The sequence below is a fragment of the Schistocerca americana genome, chromosome 2 (assembly GCF_021461395.2).
Source record: "Schistocerca americana isolate TAMUIC-IGC-003095 chromosome 2, iqSchAmer2.1, whole genome shotgun sequence".
NCBI lineage: Eukaryota > Metazoa > Arthropoda > Insecta > Orthoptera > Acrididae > Schistocerca > Schistocerca americana.
The window spans coordinates 304,970,129-304,989,404 of record NC_060120.1 but is presented as its reverse complement, the minus strand read 5'-3'; the positions used below and the strand labels follow the sequence as shown (position 1 = coordinate 304,989,404).

Genomic DNA, 19,276 nt, shown 5'->3' with positions numbered 1-19,276 from the left:
AAAATTAAAATTTCATGTATAATGCGGCAATTTTTCACACATTTCAGTTTTTATAACATCATGTCTTCTTAACTGTGTGTCATGCAATGATATAATTTTGCAGGTATATTCAGTGATATATGAGAATACTGTCTGCAAAATGTGTTGTGAATACAGTTAGTAATAAAAGCATAATAAATTAAAATGTTATGTCTGACATGGCAGTTTATTTGAAGGAACAGCACAAATGTAGCAAGAATAAACTTTCTTCCTTTCATCATTTAGTGGGGGTTGTCAGAGAGAATAAGTTTCATAAAAGTTTGAAATTGTGTGTCAAGTTTGTTGCAAGTCACTAAGTGCTCTCATTCTCCAATGGCAACCCATGGTATGGTGCCACACCACCTCTCCTCCAAAGAAAATGTTCAAAGCCGCACCCTCAACCGGTAAAGTCATGGTGACAGTCTTCTGGGACTCTAAAGGAGTTATTCTGTTTGATGCAACCATCAAGTCTGAATTTTATTGTGTTATCCTCAAGAAATGGAAGAAACGATTAAGGCACCTTCATTGCCACAAAAATGCAATCTAAATCCTCCTCCTCCATGACAATGTAAGGCCTCACACAAGTATGCACACCCAAGAGGAGTTCATAAAACTTCATTTGACACTTCTTCCTAACTCACCCTACAACCCTGATCTTGCATTTTCCTACTTCAATGTTTGGCTCAACGGAGGATGTATTCCATGGGAAGCAGTACACGGATGATGGGGAGGTTATTGATTCAGCGAGACACTAGCTCCTATATCAACTAGTAGTGTGTTTCATGTGGGCATACAGACTCTCCCTGTAATGTGGCATAAAGCTGTTGCATTCAATGGAGACTATGTTGAAAGACATGGTTTTGTAGCCAAAAGAGTGAGGAATAATGAGGCTTACTGGAACCCTGAATAAAACCAATCTGTATTTAGAAAAAAAAAATGTGTTTCATTACTTATTGAATGCCCCTCATATGTATGTACATTCATTTTTATAATATGTATGGATATGTCATTTCAGGAATTGTAATATGTTCACAAGCTAGTTTTTAAATAGCTGATTTCAACCAAGAATCTCCAACCTGCAGCTAGAATCACACCTATAAGATAAACGTAACAAGTCTGCTGGAATCTGCAGTTAGTGATCACAGTGTTAACTTTACTGCAGGAGTTCGTGGCTAAAAATTATTGTGTTAAAGCCTATACAGCAAGTACATCTCAGTGAAAGACTGCCTTCTGTGTTGGCATCATCTACATATGTAGACATAGAAGCTTATGACTCATATAATGTCTTAATATCATACAGTGACTTGTACTCTATGTAATGTAACTCTGAGTCAACTGAAAGTGATACTGATTCTGGTTGTGTATTGTGTGAATATTGTGGGCATTAATTTATCTGTGCATTTCATCAGGAGGTTTATTCCACTGATCACTTTCATAAAATGAAGCCATTATTGTAATGTGATTGTGTCTCAGAATGCAATAGTGATTGTGTCCTGTGATTATTCTGTGCCTGGCATACAAATGAGTAGCAAGGTTAAGTGCTTGCCTGTGAACATTTTATGTGAACTGGGACTGGTCATCGTACAGTCCGAAGTGACAATGTGGGAATAGCTGTATTAAACAGAAGACCCAAGTACAAAAATGACAGACAATTTGGAATATTGGAAAAGCTCCATATTGCAACTTGGAATGTGAGAAGTCTGCTCTTAAAAGACACAGGGCTATGTAAAGAACTGAAACAAAGGAGCATTAATACTGCAACTATTTCAGAAACAAAGAAAAAGCTGAGACGACCTGCAGATTTAGATAGATACCTAATGATCTACAGTGGTGCAGGACATGACAGAAAAGCAAGTAGTGGTGTGGCTATATTAGAATATAATAAATGAAATCTAAAAATCAAAGATTATTTTTATATAAATGGCAATCATAACATCAATATTCAAAACAGATCAAGGTCATCTAAAAGTGACAGATGTATGCTCCTGAAGATGAAAAAAAGATAGACTGAAGCTTTTTATGAAACCCTACAAAGAGAAGTAGGTAAACACAACAAAATGTATCACCTGTTAATCTGTGGATATTTAAATTCCAGAACAGGTAATAACCCAGTGCCTCTAACAGTTGAAACATTTGGTGAACAACACATAAGTGATAATCGACATTATCTTGTACATTTTGCCTCAAGCAATAGAGTCTATATTAATGCAAGAGAGACATAGATTAATACACCTGGAACATGAAGGAACAGAGATCAATAATAGATTATGTGATGGTGAACAGTAAAATATGCAAGTAAGTTCACGATGTTCATGGTTTCAGAGGTAGGGACAGTTACTCAGACCACTATCCTAGTAGCAGCAAAAATGGCTATGCTCATTAGATGGAAGAAGATAAAAAAGGCTCAGACGAAAAGGCACAATGGTTTTAAAGTCTACCTATTACAGGATGAGAGCATAAGACATCTATACCAAAACAGACAATCTTTGTCTAGACTACTCAAACATAAGCGATAGTTTAGAAACTGACAGGCAAAATATAAAGCTATGTACTGAACAGGTCACAAATGAGTCATTAGGAAAAAGGAGTAAGAAAAGAAGAAGGGACTTTGAATATAGACTGAAAATATCGCAGAAAGAGCTGAGGAAAAGGAATGAGCATATCAGATATATTTACATGTGAAAACATAATCCACGAAACAAGAATATAAAGAGAAAAGAAAGAGAGTAAAAACCATTGTTAGGAAAACAGATGAAGAATCGAGATATAACTTTGTGAGCAGAATTGAACATGACATCTATGGAAGACAGTCCATAGCTTACAAGGTGATAAAGCATTTAAATAAAACAAAGAGAGAGTTAACAAACCTAAATATAACACCAGAATATAAATGGACTGCACATTACAAACAGCTCTGGTGTAATGATAGCCAAGCGTTAGAGGAGGAGGACCACCCCCTCCCCGAAATGGATATACCATATGACGGCAATCTCTTAACAATCAAAGATCTAAACGGGCCCTGAATAAAACATAAAACTGGAAATCATCAGGCACCAATGGCATAAACACAAAATTATTTAAATACAGGGCATTATTCTTAAAGCTTAGATTACTTTATTAATACAATACATATCGGTAAAGTCTGGAGGGCAGCATGGAGGGTAAAAATCGAAGAGGGAGACCAAGAGATGAATACACTAAACAGATTCAGAAGGCTGTAGGTTGCAGTAAGTACTGGGAGATGAAGCTTGCACAGGATAGAGTAGCATGGAGAGCTGCATCAAACCAGTCTCAGGACTGAAGACCACAACAACAACATTGGTAAAGACGCTAAATCCCAAAACTATGGACAGTTGCAGATGTCATATCAGTTCTAAAAAAAAGGTAAAAAAAATAATAAATGCAATAATTATCATACTATATCAATAGCAGACACAGTGTATAACATTACGCCAAGATGTCTAGAAATGTCTAGAAATCACTGACAGAAATCTGTTATCTTGAAGAACAAAATGGTTTCAGGAAAGTGACATGCCGTACTGATATGTTTTCATACTTAGACAAATTATAGGAAAACAAAGAGAGTTCAATAAGGAAACACACACTGCATTTATAGACTAAGAGAAAAGTTTCAACCATGCAGACAGGAAAATATTACACAAGAAAGGATATCCTCAGCAAATAACAAAGGTGATAGAATTGAAACATGGAAACAACGAATTAATTCGGGCTTGAGACTATCACATGAATTTTTTTAATACTGTGCTTTTTTGCAGGTGATCTTGCAGTTATACAGCATAGAGATACATCACTACAGAGATCCATCTACAGGCTGAACCAAATGTTTAAAGAATATAATATAAAAATACCGATTCCAAAAACAAAAGTGATGGCTTCCAAAGGGGCAAAGCTGTTGAGGACTAAGATCATAATAGGACACAAAACAATGGAACGAGTTAGTCACTTCAGTTACCTGGGAAGTATTATAAGCTAGCAGAATGAACTGAACATTGACAACAAACTGCAGAAATATCAGATGATATTAAATTCTGAAGCACTGTCAACATAAAAACGTGTAAAAGCAACTAGAGACTAACATAATCATGTTGTTGTTGTTGTTGTTGTTGTTGTTGTCTTCAGTCCTGAGACTGGTTTGATGCAGCTCTCCATGCTACTCTATCCTGTGGGAGCTTCTTCATCTCCCAGTGCTTATTGCAACCTACATCCTTCTGAATCTGCTTAGTGTATTCATCTCTTGGTCTCCCTCTACGATTTTTATCCTCCACACTGCCCTCCAATGCTAAATTTGTGATCCCTTGATGCCTCAGAACATGTCCTTCCAACCGGTCCCTTCTTCTTGTCAAGTTGTGCCACAAACTCCTCTTCTCTCCAATTCTATTCAATACCTCCTCATTAGTTATGTGATCTACCCATCTAATCTTCAGCATTCTTCTGTACGAAAGCTTCTATTCCCTTCTTGTCCAAACTATTTATCATCCATGTTTCACTTCCATACATGGCTACACTCCATACAAATACTTTCAGAAACGACTTCCTGACACTTAAATCTATGCTCGATGTTAACAAATTTCTCTTCTTCAGAAACGTTTTCCTTGCCATTGCCAGTCTACATTTTATATCCTCTCTACTTCGACCATCATCAGTTATTTTGCTCCCCAAATAGCAAAACTCCCTTACTACTTTAAGTGTCTCATTTCCTAATCTAATTCCCTCAGCATCACCCGACTTAATTCGACTACATTCCATTATCCTTGTTTTGCTTTTGTTGATGTTCATCTTATATCCTCTTTTCAAGACACTGTCCATTCCGTTCAACTGCTCTTCCAAGTCCTTTGCTGTCTCTGACGCAATTACAATGTCATCGGTGAACCTCAACGTTTTTATTTCTTCTCCATGGACTTTAATACCTACTCCGAATTTTTCTTTTGTTTCCATTACTGCTTGCTCAATATACAGATTGAATAACATCGGGGACAGGCTACAACCCTCTCTCACTCCCTTCCCAACCGCTGCTTCCCTTTCATGCCCCTCGACTCTTATAACTGCCATGTACAAATTGATAATAGCCTTTCGCTCCCTGTATTTTACCCCTGCCACCTTTAGAATTTGAAAGAGAGTATTCCACTCAACATTGTCACAAGCTTTCTCCAAGTCTACAAATGCTAGAAATGTAGGTTTGCCTTTCCTTAATCTATTTTCTAAGATAAGCCGTAGGGTCAGTATTGCCTCACGTGTTCCAACATTTCTGTGGAATCCAAACTGATCTTCGCCGAGGTCGGCTTCTACCAGTTTTTCCATTCGTCTGTAAAGAATTCGCGTTAGTATTTTGCAGCAGTGACTTATCAAACTGATAGTTCGGTAATTTTCACATCTGTCAACACCTGCTTTCTTTGGGATTGGAATTATTCTTCTTCTTGAAGTCTGAGGGTATTTCACCTGTCTCATACATCTCGCTCACCAGATGGTAGAGTTTTGTCAGGACTGGCTCTCCCAAGGCCGTCAGTAGTTCCAATGGAATGTTGTCTACTCCCAGGGCCTTGTTTCGACTCAGGTCTTTCAGTGCTCTGTCAAACTCTTCACGCAGTATCATATCTCCCATTTCATCTTCATCTACATCCTCTTCCATTTCCATAATAATGTCCTCAAGTACATCGCCTTTGTATAGACCCTCTATATACTCCTTCCACCTTTCTGCTTTCCCTTCTTTGCTTACAACTGGGTTTCCATCTGAGCTCTTGATATTCATACAAGTGGCTCTCTTTTCTCCAAAGGACTCTTTAATTTTCCTGTAGGCAATATCTATCTTACTCCCTAGTGAGATAAGCCTCTACATCCTTACATTTGTCCTCTAGCCATCCCTGCTTAGCCATTTTGCACTTCCTGTCGATCTCATTTTTGAGACGTTTGTATTCCCTTTTGCCTGCTTCATTTACTGCGTTTTATATTTTCTCCTTTCATCAATTAAATTCAATATTCCTTGTGTTACCCAAGGATTTCTACTAGCCCTTGTCTTTTTACCTACTTGATCCTCTGCTGCCTTCACTACTTCATCCCTCAAAGCTACCCATTCTTCTTCTACTTTATTTCTTTCCCCCATTCCTGTCAATTGTTCCCTTATACTCTCCCCAAAACTCTGTGCAATGTCTGGTTTAGTCAGTTTATCCAGGTCCCATCTCCTTAAATTCCCACCTTTTTCCAGTTTCTTCAGTTTTAATCTACAGTTCATAACCAATAGATTGTGGTCAGAGTCCACATCTGCCCCTGGAAATGTCTCACAATTTAAAACCTGGTTCCTAAATCTCTGTCTTACCATTATATAATCTATCTGATACCTTCTAGTATCTCCAGGATTCTTCCATGTATACAACCTTCTTTTATGATTCTTGAACCAAGTGTTAGCTATGATTAAGTTATGCTCTGTGCAAAATTCTACCAGACAGCTTCCTCTGTCATTTCTCTCCCCCAATCCATATTCACCCACTATGTTTCCTTCTCTCCCTTTTCTTACTCTCGAATTCCAGTCACGCATGGCTATTAAATTTTCATCTCCCTTCACTACCTGAAAAATCTCTTTTTATCTCATCATACATTTCTTCAACTTCTTCATCATCTGCAGAGCTAGTTGGCATATAAACTTGTACTACTGTAGTAGGCATGGGCTTCGTGTCTATCTTGGCCACAATAATGCGTTCACTATGGTGTTGGTAGTAGCTTACCCACACTCCTATTTTTTTATTAATTATTAAACTTACTCCTGCATTACCCCTATTTGATTTTGTATTTATAACCCTGTATTCACCTGACCAAAAGTCTTGTTCTTCCTGCCACCGAACTTCACTAATTCCCACTATATCTAACTTCAACCTATCCATTTCCCTTTTTAAATTTTCTAACCTACCTGCCCAATTAAGGGATCTGACATTCCAAGCTCCAATCCGTAGAACGCCAGTTTTCTTTCTCCTGATAACGACGCCCTCTTGAGTAGTCCCCGCCCGGAGATCCGAATGGGGGACTATTTTACCTCCGAAATATTTTACCCAAGAGGACGCCATCATCATTTAACCATATAGTAAAGCTGCATGCCCTCGGGAAAAATTACGGCCGTAGTTTCCCCTTGCTTTCAGCCGTTCGCAGTACCAGCACAGCAAGGCCGTTTTGGTTAGTGTTGCAAGCCAGATCAGTCAATCATCCAGACTGTTGCCCCTGCAACTACTGAAAAGGCAGCTGCCCCTCTTCAGGAACCACACGTTTGTCTGGCCTCTCAACAGATACCTCTCCATTGTGGTTGCACCTACGGTACGGCCATCTGTATCACTGAGGCACGCAAGCAAAATTTCTCGGCCTCTACTATGGAGTGGAGAACTGTAGGGTACGCCTTGACATGTCAGGTGTGAACTACATGCAGGAAGTGGCTATTAGGGTACCTGTGGCATGCACATGTGAATTTTTTTTTTTAGGTTAAGGAACCCCCCCTCCCCCCCCCCCCCCCTCCCTTCCCCTATCCCAGAAATCAGTGATGAAATGCATGCTGAAATCAAAGATAGGTCAGCTACATTATTATCAGAGATCAGAAATACAAAAGGTTCATATGATACTGGTAAACTGCAAGAGCATTTATGGCAACATTCTCGAATTAGTATATCTCATTAGGTTACAGATACTATTAGGAACAGGAAGTTGGTCGAAACTGGAAGTAAACAGCAACAAAATTCTACATAAGAATGGAATATATATCACAAGAATATGATAGAAGCCAATAGAATGGGCAAGTCATGCAACCAAAACTTGTGGCCGACACAGGGATTTGTGTGACATTATTCTTAAGGTTCATCCAAAAACTATTTTGAGCAGATAGTCAGAAAACTAATTCATGAGGGTAATATCTTGGGCCTCAAAGAAACAGACAGACATGAACTTTTTGAAACTGTTAACAAAGATGAAGTTATCATTAATGGTAAACCTGTGTCATATCTTTGATTACAGGTGTTGTAAAAAATGTTAAGAGAGGTAGAAAAACATTTTTGCTTAGCTAAAGAGACAAGATACAAACTTCACAGTATCTCAGTAATCAACTTCAATTATCCAGTTCTGAAGATGAAGATGTAAAGCAAAAAAAGAAAAAATTCAAAAGTGCTGTTCAATACGCCTTAGACAAGTACATTCCAGACAAGGTCTGAAGTGACAGGAAAGACCCACAGTGGTGTACCAGTCATGTTACAAAGTTGCAATTGAAACAAGCAGAGCTTCATTATAGATTTAAGTAATGTCAAAACTTAGCTGACAAACGAAAGCTGAAACAAGTAAAAGAACATAAAGAGAGCAGTGAGAGAAGGGTTCAATAAATTAGACAATAAAATTTTGCTATCAATTCCAATTAATAACCTTAAGAAGTTTTGGTCTTACGTAAAATCAGTAAGCAGATTGAAACCACATATATAGTTAACTCAGTGCCCGCACTGGCACTGAAATGGAAGATGACAGAAAGAATGGCAAAATAGTGAATTTGATCTTCTGAATCTGTTTCATAGCTAAAGATCATAATATGGTTCCTCATTTCAATGTCTGCACAAACACCAAAATGGCAGATATTGAAATAAGTAACCACCTATTAACCCTTTGCACTCTGTAATGCAGACACAGGGCGTCTATGTGCACTCTTATTTGGTGAGTGTGCCACAAATCATCTCTCTGTGGAAACAATGAGGCCACTGACCAACAATTAGGGTATACGTTAAAACTAAAAGTGCCCTTTCACTCAAATATATTTATGTAAGCATTACTCTACAAAACTTTTCTTTGTGTGACATTTATTGAAACTCTTCAGGATAGACTGCTTGCATCATCATTGTACTCTAATTGTTTACATACAAATCACTGTCATCATCAAAATCATTTCATCAAAGTGATCAACACTCTTGTTTTCACTAAAACATATCTCTAACAACTCAACAATCCCTTCCTCAGAAAGGACTTAATGAAGAACCAACTGTTTCACATCTACTAACTTGAACGTAATAATTACAACCTTCAAACATAAATGTTGCGGTTCGACAATGAGTTAACTCAGACTTCCTTAGATGGCAGTACTATATAGCATTGATGCCTAGCATAGCCATATTCGAGAATGGAGCATGTGACAGCTACAAAGCTCTGTGCTGAATGAGGCTCAAGGTAGGAGTGGAAAACAAAATTTGTAATGTCAAGCATCGCTCACTATTGCAGTGGAAATGGTTAAAAAAGAAACTACAATCGCTTAGTAGTGGAAAGTCAATTCATCCAGAAAAGATATGCGTAAGATTCCACAGAGGAGATACATTTAAGATTCTACAGAGATTATGTGAAAGAATTTGCTCCCTTCCTAACAACAGTTTGTTGTAGGTCACTGGCAAAATAAACCTAGCGACTCATTTTCAAAAATGATCATAGGATAGACTTACATAATTACAGGCCTGGATCGCTGATGTCAATTCTGTTGTAGAATTATGAAACATGTTTTACACTCATGTATTATGATGTTTTTGTACAGCAAAGATCTCTGTAAACATCATTTGGATTCCACAGACAGACATCCTCAGCTTGCTCCGATTGTCCATGAAATACAGAGTGCTATACTTTGATGCTCCGGTTGATGCTGTGTTTCTTGCCTTCAGGAAGGCATTCTAAAACAGTTGTTTCATTAAGAAAGAAGAGCTTATTGAGTATTGGACCAGATTTGTGAATGGATTAACAACTTCTTTGCAGTCAGAACTTAATATATCATTCTTAACAAAACAAAATTGACAGAGATGAAGGTAATTTCAGGAGTACCCTAAGGAAGTATGATAGGACTGTTACTGTTTAAAATATATACAAATGATCTATTGGATAACATCGGAAGCTCCATGAAGCTGTTTGTAGATGATGCCATTGTCCATAAGAAGATAGAAACACCAGAAGACTGTAATAAACTGCAGGAAGATATGCAGAATATTTATGAATGGTGCAGGGACTGGCAAGTGACTCTGGACATTAATAAATGTAATGTATTGTGCATACATAGTAAAATAAATCCATTACAATGCAAATGCACTATTGGTAATAAATCGCTGGAAACAGTAAATGCCATAAAATTTTTGGGAGTAACAACCTGGAATGACCACATAAACCAAGTGATAGGAAAACCAAATGCCAGGCTGAGATTTATGGGAAGAATCTTAAGGAAATGTAATTCATCCTCAAAACAACTAGATTACAAAACACATTTTCAACTGTGTTGAGTACTACTAATCAGACTGGGACCCTTACCGGGGTGGATTAATATGAGAGATAGGCAAGATCCAATGAAGAGTGGTACATTTTGTCACAGGATCCTATTGTTGGTGCAATAACATTACGGATATGCTCAACAATCTCCAGTAGCATTGTGAAATGATCAGAAAGAGATAATCCGAGAAATGACATATAATACAGAAGTTTACTGGTAAGTCATTCTTCCCACTCACCAGTCACAAACGGACAGAAAAAGGGGGGAGGGGGTGGAGCAGGACAAAAGGGGATCTGATAGTGATATCATCTGAAGTACACTCCATCACATAACAATAAGTAGCTTTGGAGTTTAGATGTAGAACCTTAAGGTTCACATCAAAATCTGTCAATGGAATATCATCATCACACTAACAGCAACAAATTTATGTACATCTGCAGATTCTAAATGAAAAATTGTTTGACAGTTCAAGAATTGTCTACAAATTAAAGTATGTGTGAATTAGAAACCTGCGTAAGTTTACAGATTATTATCAATGATTTTTAAGGGTCCAAGGCAGATGTGCATACTTCAGCTATGAGGTACTATACAAATTGTATGGGAACTTTTAGTGTGTTTGTGGTCAGACATTTAGGTTTATTTATCATACTGGAAAAGTTTTACAATATAGACCCATTTACTTTGTTTTTTACAAAATGGTGTCCAATAGGTTTAATGCATCTCTTTGTCCTCTGAAATCAAACAGCTAAAAAATTTTGTACAAGCGTTTTCTAGCAGTTGAGCATGTTCTTCAATAACTGCATAAGCTCTTCATTCATAGAAAACTGCCTTTTTTTAAATAAAAATCTTCAACTCTTAACAACTACACAAATCAAACCAGGGAGGACAAAGACTAAAGGGAAATTTTTTGAGAATTATTGACACAACGAATAGGTAATCACATTTTAATAATTTAGTAGCTTCTCTGGGCAATGTTACTAGTCCCAGTGTTTGAAGTATAGCACTTGTTTACGCGAAGTGTCTTAGATTAATTTAACTGTATGACTGAGTGTACCAAGAGTATATTTCATAGTTTCTTTTGCAAGTGTTGCTTTAGGGTATTTTGTTTACTTGATTTATTGTAGCTGTCTGTGGAGATTCATGCAATTTACATTAGTTACAACTCCTATGGACTGGTTAGCTGTAGTGCGATGCTTTTAGCATTTCATTACTCAAAATCAGGTTTTTAAAATTTTCGAGCTTAGCGTAATTTGTGTCCACATTTTTTGTTAATCGTATTTCAAGATGAAAGATGCCAAGTGACAATGCTTGTGTGTAGATTCAGGAAGAGCTTAACATTTCCAAACAGCCAGAAGAAGATTTCCTGCTGCCAAGAGGGCTTAGACAACTCAAGAGGTCACCTGCAATCTCTGATATTGTTGTGCCATTTAATGTGTCTGACCCAACCCCTCAGTTTCCACTGCTCATCAAATGGGAATACATGCCTAGGTCATCCATATGTGTGTGGGAGGAATAACAGCAAACAAAGTTTAATAAAAGGTGAAGGCAGTGACTGCTTTGAGAACGCATTTGAGCTAGCACAAGTCATCTTATCTGTTGGGACTGAGGCAGAGTTGCCCACAGGTTTTCATGTCACTGGAGGCAAAACATTTCCCCATAAATGTGATTTAGAAATTTTGAGTACATTGTTATCTTGTATAATTTTCTCCTGTTGGTTTATGCAGTGCACATTTAGTACATGTAAATGTTATATACATAAATAAGCTTACAGTGTAATTATAGTAAGATCTGTTTTTACATTCACAGATTTGATGGATTCCTGTCATCTGTGTTATTTTCTGCTGGTGTTGTTATAAGTTCTGTTCTCTCAATTAACTGCCTTCTTATCGTTAACTTTTTTGGATAGATAACATTTCCCACATTTTGTAATTTTGAACTACTGCCACATGTTTCAATATCAATTCTCAAATCCATCAGTGTGGAAGCTACACTGTATTCCCACTTGCACACAACCTGTAAAATAATGCACAACACAAAACTGATGTTTCAGAACCTAAATTATTATGGGTTCGATGATAAATATAAGTGGCATTTTCAGGGGCACTTTCAAAATGTTTCTACAATGTTTCATCATTGGTTGGTTGGTTGATTTGGGGGAGGGGACCAAACAGTGAGATTATCAGTCCCGTGGAATTGGGGATGGACAGGGAAGGAAGCTGGCTGCCATTTCAAAGGAATCATCTTGGCATTTGCCTGGAGCGATTTAGGGAAATCATGGAACACGTAAATCAGGATAGATGGATGGGGGTTGGAACCGTGATCCTCTTGGATGCGAGTCCAATGTGGTAATCACTACGGCCTTGCTTGGTAGTTCATCATCTAACTACTCTACACTACAATATATTATTTTTGCAGATTTGCGATACTTTTTGCAGTTGGTGAATGGACCACTCATTAATGGCCCATGTTGACTGCCATGCATTATATGTGGCCATAAAAATATGCAACTTACAAGGGCGTCTTTAACTGCTTTAGAATAAATCAGTGATGGATATAACAAGCCATCTATGTCATTCCTGAAATTATAATTTTTGTCTGGTTGCCATGGATTCAATAAAATTTTATACTTTAGGGAATCTTCAATCTCTCTCTTTTTGCCCACTTCTTTGACGTAATTTCTACATTGGAGATATTAACCAGGAGACTAATATCCTTTTCAGCAAAGCACTTGAATTAAGCAGACACACTTGCTAAGTCTGTATTTTCCCCATCAACACACTTACTGATGTTTTCTTAAAGCAGATATTTGAGTCTGACTCACCCTTTTCTTTCAGTGTCATCGTAGGTACTAATTTTACATTTTTTGATTCACTCTCTTCCTGTTTTCATTCTTTTATGAGGTACAAATAACTTGTGAATACCAGTAATTTTTTCACTTTAATCACTATTCTTTTACGCCTCACAAATCATAAAATTCTAAGTAAATCACAGTCATGCATCACTGCTCACTTACAACTCATTGCTGACAATAGAAAAATTGAGACATAACTTCATTAACTACTGACAAGACTCTCATGCCGTACTGATCAGCTGAATTCGTGACAACAAATTATAGAGATGTTCATGCTTATATGCGTTGCTTATTTCCAGTAGTGACTATGAAATCACGAAATGACAGCTGTTGTACAACAATTACTCAATGACCGCCACCTATTGTTAGATCTCATAGGTCTGCAGTAGTTCTACTGTCAGTGAATTCCTACTAGTACCGATCAGCAACCATGTAGTAAAAGTGAACATCCCTTCAGCAACTGAAAACAAATATAACACAATATGCTACTTAAAATTATGACCTGACAGTTGTCAGCCATTATTTGGATTTTGAAGGAGTAAGTTTTTTAAGAGAGAGTTCTGTCATGTGACTTTTGTTACACCTGCTTCCATTGGAGGTTTATGAAGACATAAACATAGTGACTTTGGAACTTGGAGGGTGACTTTTTCAACCCCTAGGAAGGCAACATTTCCAAGATGGAAAGCTAGGCAAGTCATGGAGCACTTAGGCAGATAACATTCAGGGCTGGAAAGAAAGCCAATGTGTACTCGGTATGTCTGCTGGGGGGCCCTCATCTGAGATGCAGATTACCAGCAGCTATCGAGCATGCAGGGTGCTGTTGTCTGCAAGTTCAGGCTCACATCTGCACCGATGACGCCTGTCGTTTGGGTTCTGAGGCTATTCTCAGTTGTTACAGGCAGCTGGCAGAGGTGGTGAAGACTGCTGGCCTCATGTGTGGGGCACAAGCAGAGGTCACAATTTGCAGTATCGTTCCTGGAGTTGGTTTTGGACCCAAGTATAGGGTCTTGACCAAAGGTGTTGTCGACTCTGTGACGAGCTTGGCTGCAGATTTCTAGACCTGCATTATATTTTGGAGATTTGTAAGACTTCCCTTAATAGGTCAGAGGTGTATTACACAAAAGAAGCAGCTACTTGGGTAGCACAGTACTTGTGGAGTGCACGTGAGGTTTTTTTTTTTAGGTTAGTCTAACGTTTCTGACGTGTGAGTGTGAATCTGGGTTATTTCGGTTTATTCCTCTGAACCACGTTCCACTTCTTTATGAAGCGGCTTACTTGGAATTTGCAGCCACTCTTCTTTACTGGATAGCTGGCTGCAGGAAACCCTCTTGACTTCTTCTCCATTGAATAACGCTAGGTACAGGAATTTTTAGACTCTTTCTGTGGTGTCACCGCCAGACACCACACTTGCTAGGTGGTAGCTTAAATCGGCCGCGGTCCATTTAGTACATGTCGGACCCGCGTGTCGCCACTGTGTGATCGCAGACCTAGCGCCACCACAAGGCAGGTCTCGAGATACGATAGAGCAGTCGCCCCAGTTGTACGGACGACATTGCTAGCGACAATACGGACGAAGCCTTCCTCTCATTTGCCGAGAGACAGTTAGAATAGCCTTCTGCTAAGTCCATGGCTACGACCTAGCAAGGCGCCAATTGTAACAGTGCATGTATCTTACGAGTCGCATTTGTATAGTCAAGAGAGATGTATCACAAGGAGTCATTAAAGTTAAGTATATTCCAAAGCTACTTATTTTCTTGATAGCAGTCATAACGTATCTTGTTCCAGAATTCACGCCCGTCTGCGTTAGATAGCGTGCCTATCGGCCCCCTCAAAATAACACTGTGTCGGCACTTCTGTCGACACATCACTTTCTACTTATGAAATAAGTAGACATACAAACTTTGCTTTTCGTCAATTAAAGATGTATTTGACTTTCATACACAATAAAACTCTCACTTTCAACATAAATATATAACTTCCGGTAAGTCCCTCGTACAGCTGAATGTAAGAAACAAATTAAATTACAGTTAAAAGAAAGTTGGCTTTGATACCATAACTTTTTTTAACATAAATCAGAAAATAAGTGTTGCCTATAGCAAGGTTACGTCAAGAGTTTTCAAGAGTTATTTTTCAACTGTCTTTGTTTTAATAACAATAGTCAATGACCCAATAAGCACAGTGCTGCATATAAACTACATGGTTCTTTCTTACACACTCGCTAAAACATCTATGAATTGCTCGACAGGTACTTGTCAGTGCCATTCATCCACCGCATCTACTTTCTTCCCATGACTGAATTGAAACCTGCACACACAAACATGTGATACACAGTAGGTAGGATTTTACCATCCCACACTCATATCCAGAATATCGCGCGTTTGAGATGGTAGAAGGCTGAGTGGTTCTAGAATTTACACAGAAATTCTCGAATCACTACACTAGGCAGTAGTTTGAAGTGTTCTCATGAATACTTGCCAGTTGATGGGAAGCAAACAGCATTCAGAGTAAAGACACTTCAACTGTCATAACTTTATCAGTAAACTGTCAATGTATTAGTAATGAAGTTCCCGTATTTACTGCTCTCCAGGAAAGTTCTCATGCTCAAATTATTCTTGGGACCGCAAGCTGGCTGAAACCCGAAGTGGAATGCTCGGAGATATTTAGCGAATTGTGGAACGTATATTGGAAAGACAGATTAGAGACCATAGGAGAGGGAGTGTTCATTGCAGTCGTCAAAAACTTTCTCTCTTTTAAAGGTGAAGTATAACAGGTGTAGGTGAAACCAAGCTAATTGTTGGATGATTTTACTGGCTGCCCAATTCTGCTGTGACGGTTCTAGAGTCATCCAAAGAAAGTCCGTCATCAGGTACAGTGTCTGTATGATGATCATGTAATTTCTTCATTCAATAGTTGATGAGAACCTCTTTCAGACTTATCCACGCACGATAAGTTGACTTCCACATATCAAATTTTATGTATATGCCATCTACCCATTTTACATTAAGACATTCTTACTACTCTCTTATCATAAAGAATTCAACAAGAATTTTGTCTTCTTTCCCTAAACAGGAAAAATACTCTTTCGTTGGCCACGTCACATCTACCATCTACTCAACTTACATTACTTATCCACAGCTTTGTCACCCAGAAGACTTCTCGCTGCCTTATTCTCTGCTTTGAAACCATTAATTTTGTATTGTGACCGAAATTTCTAAAGGATGTTATGTATCTAACCAATGAACAAAAATTAAGTTACAGGACACAATGAATGTTTTACAAGTATATTCATGTCCATAAGTTAAGGGATTTTTTAGATACATGAAAAACACACTGTATCATGACTATATAGGTTAGACTAAATTATGGCAGAACACAATGAAACATATGCCATTGTAAGAATGTTTAGTACACTTGCAACGGTCTATATCAGGCTGTGCCAACACCACCTCCTGGACCATGGACACCCGTAAGTGCTTGTCAACTCACCTGTGGGCCGAAGCAGGTAGTAGTAGTCGTATATAGGCTACCTGCTACATACACCACCCTGTTCTGATCTTGTTCTGTCACCTAGGTGAGCCATTTGCCTACCCCTGTTCACATGCACTGATCTGAGACATAAGCTTGTATATGCTACAACAGGCCTCCTGATTGATCAAAAGTTAGCTGTTTGCACACAGCTCCCCACCTGCTCCCAAATGTGCCAGATGCTCACAGATAGGCACTCTAGTTAGAACACAGGGTCTATTTGGGTGAGGGCCATGGTTACATCTTATATTCCTACAGTTGTGCCACCTGTCACAAAGTTATCATGGCACCTTTTATTGCAAACATTATTTACATGCCTTGTATCATTTATCAGATCTTAAAGATCCCTCAACCTACACAATAATATAAATATTACATTGTATTCATTTTTATGATAGATAAGCTGAGTGACTCCCAAGATTTTTAATGAGGATAAAGAACTGGCAAAACCTCATACAAAGTGGTCAAAATAGTGTGACAGGCTCTTGGCTGCAAAGCAACTTTTCTTTCATTTTCTTTTCTTTTCTGGACACTTGAATTATTCTCACACAGTGACTGACAAAGTCAGTAGCTGGTTTTGCTGCTTCCCTGGGATGTGACAGTGCACAAGGCAAAGAAGAGAGTAGCGGACCTAATTTTCACTGTGTGACACATTCAATGTCACTCTCCAGACATTTATTTCATACAGGCAGTTGTCAACTCTATAAACGGCCAACATTTATACAGCTATATTGCCAAAAATGTACATATGCAACAATATAAAACATAAAACTAAAGAACAAAGCAACCTCCACCCCAGATACTGAGAACACATCTGCACATACCTCTCACAGCTGATTTGCTAATTTCAGTTGGGACAACGCGATGAACTTGAGATGGTGACGGTGGTGGAGGCCTTGTCACTGTAACTGCTGCTGAATGAGCAGGTCGCAAGGCTGGTGCTGTTGTGCATACCTAAAAATCCATAAAAGAATAATTAGACATTTTTACTCTTTGATATGTACGTGCAAAAATACTCCTGCTTCAATTAATTTTAACTTAAACATGCCTTTTACAATGGCTTATATTTTTAAGTATGCTGTAAATAAGGAAAGCACAGCAATAGTTTCAGAGTACTGGATATCATTAAAAGAGAAAGAAACATACCATTCACTATGAATGATGTGTACTAGGGGCCATGCATATACCAATATCAAGGAGAAGCTTTGGAGACATGTAACAAGTTCTGAAATACGATCGGCTAAATGAAACTGCTTCTGGTATTATATGATCTTGCATATGGCATTAATGGAAGTTTTACTTAGATAGTAGCAAAGGAATCTGATTCGCCTCCACATACACTTAAAATTTTAAATTAAAATCTTACTCAGAATGTAGGAAAAGACACCATAGTCTTAAAACACTCTTTCTTCTCAATAAATATAATTCAGTTACTGTTTGTGCACTCATGCTCAAATATGTAAGTAAGAGAATGCTTATAAAAAAAAATCATCCATGTATTTTAACTACTGTTTCGCTAGAGATACTGTTCTGTTCAGTATTAACATGGTTTTTGTAGTGGTTAATAAAAAAAGAAAAAGAGAAGAAAAGAAAAGAAAAGGTTGAAAATGTGGGAAGAAATGGTGAATAAAAAGGGGTTTTAAAATCGTTGAGACTGTGAAAAAGGGAAAGAAAGAAATGTAAATCAGACTTCGTATTACAGAAAAGTTATCGGACTTCGTGATTCGGAAAAGCTATTGTTGGGGTGGTCCTTGTGGCATTTCTGAGCAAAAGTCAAACCAATTTCCACTACAAAAATTATTTGAAAAAAGAACAGAGAATAACAAAATGTGATTAACAGGGGGAAATGGCGTAGATAAGAGTTCATCCTTTACCATGTTAACATGTCTTCTCGCGTGCGGCGTCCAGGTCTTCAAAAATCTCCTACTTCATTTCTGCATGAAAAGTCTGCTCCGAAATATTGCAATCGTCCAGGAATCACTAATTTATACAAATCAAAATCATTTTGACACTGAATGCAATTTATTTTACATTGCTACTTCCATCCTCTGAATTTCATAACAACTTTCACAATATATCTACACATTAATGAGTTTTTTCGTCTTAATCAGATCAAGACTAGCTAATAAGTTTTTTACGTCTGCATTAAACTTCCGCTCTCGAGAGACAATAGACGGATAGAAAACAAAAAAAGAGTTACAATTTTAGTATTTTCTCTCCCATCGAGTGCTCATACCGCTGCGACGGTATAATTTATATCTGAGGGAACAAGTGTAGCGCGGCGAAATTCAAAGTCCCGCTACATTTTGTAGTCTCTAGCCATTGACCAGATTAAGTTATAAAAGTCACACCTAATAAAGAATGGTAATATTTTACTTATAAATTGGGCAGGATTCCCAATGTTTCACTTACACAAAGTGTAATATGGATATTTTTCCCTGGCCAAAATACAAATGTCACTCGGAATTGTGGGGAATGTCTCCCTTGGCCCTAATTGACAAGTAAAAGTAATTTAAAAATAAAATTTCCACTATTCTGAACCAGACACACCAGCAAAGAGAAAGTCTGCTGGACTATGAATGTAAAAATACATTCGATCATTGAAAAACTTTCCACAT

At 37.9% G+C, this 19,276-nt stretch overlaps 1 protein-coding gene across 2 annotated transcripts in view; it reads right to left on the bottom strand.

Moving 5' to 3' along the window:
- Positions 1-19,276, bottom strand: part of LOC124592129 (tuberin) — a 303,826-nt gene that overhangs the window by 61,674 nt on the left and 222,876 nt on the right. For both annotated transcript variants that reach the window (XM_047131806.1, XM_047131807.1), the window contains exon 25: positions 17,483-17,612. In XM_047131806.1, the coding sequence (XP_046987762.1) occupies positions 17,483-17,612 (130 nt within the window). The remainder of the gene's footprint in view (positions 1-17,482; positions 17,613-19,276) is intronic.